At 36.2% G+C, this 6,000-nt stretch overlaps 1 protein-coding gene across 1 annotated transcript in view; it reads left to right on the top strand.

The window, feature by feature from the left end:
* G2E3 (G2/M-phase specific E3 ubiquitin protein ligase) overlaps positions 1-6,000 on the top strand; it is a 60,698-nt gene that overhangs the window by 24,366 nt on the left and 30,332 nt on the right. The window contains exons 3-4 of the mRNA XM_023227428.2: positions 2,222-2,319; positions 4,839-4,940. Coding sequence (XP_023083196.1) covers positions 2,222-2,319; positions 4,839-4,940 — 200 coding nt within the window. The remainder of the gene's footprint in view (positions 1-2,221; positions 2,320-4,838; positions 4,941-6,000) is intronic.

Here is a 6,000-nt window from a genome sequence, read left to right as displayed (position 1 = left end):
TTTTTTTTTTTTTTTTTTTTTTTTTTTTTTTTTTTTTTTTTTTTATGGGGGACAGAGTCTTGCTCTGTCGCCCAGGCTGGAGTGCAGTGGCACAATCTTGGCTCACCACTGCAACCTCCACCTCCCAGGTTCAAGCAGTTCTCCTGCCTCAGTCTCCCGAGTAGCTGGGATTACAGGCACATACCACCATGCCCAGCTAATTTTTGTATTTTTTTTTAGTAGAGACAGGGTTTCGCCATGTTAGCCAGGCTGGTCTCAAACTCCTGACCTTGTGATCTGCCCGCCTGGGCCTCGCACAGTGCTAGGATTACAGGCATGAGCCACTGCACCCAGACGGTAGTGTCCTTTCAGTCACAAAAATTTTAAATTTTCATGAAGTCCCAATTATCATTTTTTTCTTTTGTTACCTGTGCTTTTAGTGTCATGTGAACTCTGAGAAACCATTGCCAAATCCAAAGTCACACAGATTTACCCTTATTCTTTCTGCTAAGAATTTTATTTTAGGTCCTTGACTGTTTTTGAATTAATTTGTATATATGATGCGAGGTAGGGGTTCATCTATGTTCTTTTACATGTAACTGGTTGTCCCAGCACTATTTGTTGAAGAGACTATTCTTTCACCATTGAATGGTCTTGCACTCTTGTTGAAAATCATTTCACCCTAGATGTATATATTTATTTCTGGACTCTTTTTTCATTGATCTATATGTTTATCCTTATGTTACTACCACACTGTTTTGCTTACTGTAGTTTTGTTGTAAGTTTTTAATCTTCTCCCTTGTTTTTTTGGTTAGTCTAAAGGTTTATCAATTTTGTTGATCTTTAAAAAGAACCAACTTTTTCTTTACTCCCTCTATTGTTTTTCCATTCTCTATTTTGATTATATCTACTCTAATCTTTATTTTTTTGTTTCTTCTGCTAGCTTTGGATTTAGTTTCTTCTTTTTTCTAGTTCTTTAAATTGTAAGTCAGTTATTGATTTGGGATTTTCTTTTTTAATGTAGGCTTGCATGAGCCTAAAGATCAGCCAGAGGTGACAGCTTAGGATTTCTTGGGTCATTTCTGAGCATGTGTACATCTCTGGGCATGCATGTGGACTTCTAGATTCTCCAGTATTATGCAGAAGGTTTTCCAAACTTTTATTCCCTCATGTACCCTCTTTTCCCAGTTTCTTCTTTCCTACGCCTTTCAGTCTGTCTGCTGCTTTCCCTGTCTGTTTTCCCTTGTCCTAGGCTGCTACAGCTAGTATATTTGTTTCAAATGTTTTTTGACAAACAGCAGAGGCTCCAGCCCTGAGAATGTTCTGAAACAGGTGAAAGAAAGGCAAGCATCTGAGCTCATCCCTCAGGGAGCCATCATACAAGTCAAAACAATCACTTTTTTTTTAGAACAAGGTCCATTTTACCCCTTCTTGGACCAGTAATCTGTACCAGGAACATGGGCCACCACCCCAAAACCACTGCCCAGGTGGGCAGTGGGGAATGGTAGGTGGGTAAGTTAAAATGTTCTCATCAAAATTAGTAGTTTGTTTCTTCATTAAGCATTCTCCTAATTTTTGTAAGTTTTTATTTAGATTGTAGAGCTTCTAAAAAGTTAATTCTAACAGTTTTTGGCAGTTTAATCAGAGTTTTGTAGTTCCCCAGTCTGTCATTTTCAGTAATGTTACTTCATAAATTGCCATTTTAACCGTACACTGGCATTTATCATTAAAGATTGGTGAAGAAGGCCGAGCGCGGTGGCTCAAACCTGTAATCCCAGCACTTTGGGAGGCCGAGACAGGCGGATCACGAGGTCAGGAGATCGAGACCATCCTGGCTAACACAGTGAAACCCCGTCTCTACTAAAAAATACAAAAAAACTAGCCGGGCGAGGTGGCGGGCGCCTGTAGTCCCAGCTACTCGGGAGGCTGAGGCAGGAGAATGGCTTGAACCCGGGAAGCGGAGCTTGCAGTGAGCTGAGATCCGGTCACTGCACTCCAGCCTGGGCGACAGAGCGACTCCGTCTCAAAAAAAAAAAAAAAAAAAAAAAGATTGGTGAAGAGCATAAAGTTACATTAATGTTTCAGAAGTAGGTGTTGGAAATTTTAAGTTACTGATGTCAATATTATATGATTTGCTCTCTCAGAAAGACTTTAACACAGAAATTGAGAGAAGCACCAGTTCCACAGGTTTTTTTGAAAAATTTAAATACAGTTTTATATCTATTTACTTTTTCACTGTTAGCTTGTGTTTTCTGTCGAAAAAGTGATGACTGTCCTAATAAATATGGAGAAAAGAAAACTAAGGAGAAATGGAATCTCACTGTACATTACTACTGTTTGGTGAGTATAATTTATAATTAAATTTTAGAAATTTGGTATTCTAAAGAAGATAGTAAGATTCTGACACTGATTTCTGAGAATTGGATAAGTCATTTAACTTCTCCAGATCTCATTTTGTCTATCTCTAAAAATAGACTTTTTTTATATTGAATTCTAAGATTCTGAAGTTACTTGGTACATATAAAGACCTATCATTATTACTTGTTTGTTTGGTTTTTTTTTCTTTCTTTCTGTTTAAGGCCTAAGTGAAAAAAGGAGAAAAGGATTAGGTCTATAAAGGGAGTATTTCTTTTACCACTTTCTTACTTCATTTATTGCTAGTGATAAATCTGAGAAAAGACTTGTTTGAGGGTTCAGGGAGTAGAATAAAAGTATTTTATTTCACACAGAACCTGAAAAGAAACCTTTTGGCTAAAGGTAATAAATATTTTTGGAAAAGGAAACCAGTTACTTTATGCATCACTCAGAAGAAAGCAAATGAGTGATTTCATACTCAGAATTAGTCTCTCCTTTGTTTCCCCTCCCCTCCACCAATTTTTCACCTCACTGAATTCGTGCCTTAAGATATTAGTGGCATGTTACTGCCTTAGCATGCCACATTACTACCTTGCATTAGTACATACAGTGTTTCTTGATACTGTATCGTTATCTGCTTCTTAACAAATTACTCTGAAATTTTAGCAGATAAAATGTTTGTCATCTCACACAGTATCTGAGGGTCAGGAATTTGGTTGAGCTGGATAGTTCGGGCTCAGAGTCTCCTGAGGTTATCTTTGAGATGTCAGTCAGATTACAGCTGAAGACTTTACTAGGTTGCAGGATCCATTCACCTCTGATGGCTCTTTCATGTGGCTTTTGGCCTCAATATCTCCTGACTATTGTCAGGAAACCTCAGCTCCTTATCTCCTGGGCCTCTTAGTAAATAAGGCTACTCATGGCATGGCATCTGGCTTCCCCCAAAGCGAGTGACGAGAGAGAGGGAGACAGTGAGAGAGAAATCAAGATGGAACCATATGACCTAGTCATCACAACCATTCACTAATGTCTTTTGCTTTATTCTATTGGAAACAAATCATTAAGTCTAGTAGCCCACACTCAAGGGGAATTAAGCCCCACTTCTTGAAGGAATAAGTATCAACAAATTGTGAACATGTTTTCAAATCTACCACCATCCATGTTAAAATTATTTCAGTGCTTCTTTGAGAAACCACCTAAAGTATTCCTTGGTCCTCTAAGACTACAGTCTTGTGCTTCAGTACCTCATAGGTTAAATAGAGTAGTACACTGGCCTGGGAACTTATTTATAAGAGAACATGAAGTTGTCATTCCAAATATGTTTATAAGTTAGAGTGTATTACGTTTTGCAGTAAAAAGAAAATCTTTTCATTTTTGTGTGTTTATTTTACTTTTTCTTCAGTCAGGAAAGGAAGATTATATTATTTTACTTTTTATGCAGTAGAATTAGGAGAGCTGTTTTATCTGTCTGCAGGTTATGTTTTCATAACAAATTCTTAGTGTGTGTCATCACTTGTTTTTCTTTACGATATACTGGTTAAAATTCTAATCACAAATTTGCTCTACAAAGTGTTTTTGAATTATGTAATACATTTAAGTTGATCATATCAAAATTTCCCTTATGTTCTGTCTTATTCAATGAGTGTAATACTTTAAAAAAAAGTACTGACCCCAGACTCAACTTTTAATATTCTATTTCATTATGAACAGAAAAGTATAGTGATGTTACAAATGGTAATAGAATGCTAGAGCGGAAAGAGACTTAGATACAATCTAATCCAATGTTCTTATTTTCATGTTTAAGGTTTGAGACATTAAATTACTTGCCTAGGGTTCCAGAAGTTTCAGCAGAGCCTGGCTTGCAAGCCAGGATTTCTTATTCACATTCTACAAGTTTTCTGACTCAGGCTTTCTTAGCATATATAAACAATGAAGCTTAAGTCAAATTTTTAAAAAGTAAAACGTTCATTACTGTCGCATTGCGGGATAAGGAAAAATTTTTTTAAAAATCAAACGTTTATGTTGTCTAGGGTTCAATATGTTTTCTTTTAAATAATGCCTTAATGATTAAGAATTCAACTAGATTTAGAGTTAGCCTGGAATGTCACTGAATTAATCTGAATTGTCACGATCTGTATTCACCACTCCTTTTTGTTAAGCTTAATTGTAGGTGTTCTTTCTTTCTTTTTTTCTTCCTCTAACCCACCTAACCACTCTCCGCCTTCCTTCCTATCTTCTTTTCTTTTTCTTTCTTTTTCTGTTACTTCCTGGAATACTTCAGAAACTTATTAGGATATACAAGCTGATAATATACAATGCCTTCTGAATCAAACAATGTAAGTAAGCTCTTACTTTCACCATGAAAAATAACTCCTATAGGGAACTACTTGAAATTTGAGCCATTTTATGTCTATTTTTTTATTAGACTTAATAGTATGGATATATATTTTTAATGCCCAACTAGTTTCTTAGAGATTATTTTCTAACTGAGAATATATTCATAGTTGATGTCAAGTGGAATTTGGCAGAGAGGTAAAGAAGAAGAAGGAGTTTATGGTTTTCTAATAGAAGATATCAGGAAGGAAGTGAATAGAGCTTCTAAACTGGTAAGTAAATTATTTTATTATTAACTAAATGCCATAAATATTGCCAGTACTTGGGAAGTATTTTCTGTTGGTTTCTGTACTAGAAATTTATGACTTTGATTATATGTTTCAATGCATATTTTTGTCATTTAAATATGGTAAGTTTTAGGAGGACAGTTTATATTTTTGCCCATGAAAGAAAGCTTAATTGACCCTGGATAATACATGTGACAATACCGACTTCACTTCCTTATCTTATTCCAACATGTCCATCAGAATTGACCATCAGAATTATGATCTGATGGTCAGTCCTCTCTGACCATCAGAATTATGATCATAACTCCACTCTGCCGTTCTGCAAACCTTCAATCCTGAGTTAACCCAACCATTTACTTTTTTATTCTTATATCTCAGTTGCTCAGATTGGAATGTTGGGTTGAGTTAGAAATTACACAGCTTTGCAGACTGGCAATTCTTGATCTCCTTGTCTCCTGACCCTTTTCTGACATTGTGGTTATATTCAGTGCCCCTTTCTATTCTCTAGGATAGGCATTCTAAACTTTAACTCCTTTCTCATTCAGCTATCATTTTTGCATCTTCTGTGTATTAGCCACTATGCTGTATGCAGGGAAATGTCTCCATATGGTCTGAGTAAAAATAATGAGAAAGAATGAGATTTGAAGTATAGGGAGTTCTGTTTAGAGAATGCGATACTGGAATTAATGATTTTCATGGGGGAGCATTTTGGGTGATAAGGGGATTCATCATTACACTGGAGGGGAAATGAAGGACACTGATACATTATAGTTGAAGAAGTCAAAGAAAGATTGTCCCATAAATGCTGAAGTTGTTTAGACTTTGTTTCGACAGATGCCAAAGTCTTGAGGTGGAGGAGTGACTAGGAAGTTAGCAGATAACAGAAAGGTAAATGTCATTAGGCTCAAAGGTCCAAATTTTTCAAAGTGAGAAAATAAGTAGTGGCCTATAATATTGAACAGAGAACTAAAATAATGTTCTCTTTGTCCCCTTTCCTGCCCCTGTCCATGTCCCTCCCTGTGTCAAGTCTGGAAATTAAGGAGGA

This window comes from Piliocolobus tephrosceles, chromosome 6, assembly GCF_002776525.5.
Source record: "Piliocolobus tephrosceles isolate RC106 chromosome 6, ASM277652v3, whole genome shotgun sequence".
In the NCBI taxonomy this organism is placed as follows: domain Eukaryota; kingdom Metazoa; phylum Chordata; class Mammalia; order Primates; family Cercopithecidae; genus Piliocolobus; species Piliocolobus tephrosceles.
Note: the sequence above shows the minus strand (reverse complement) of the source record. Positions and strands in the feature narration are given on the sequence as shown.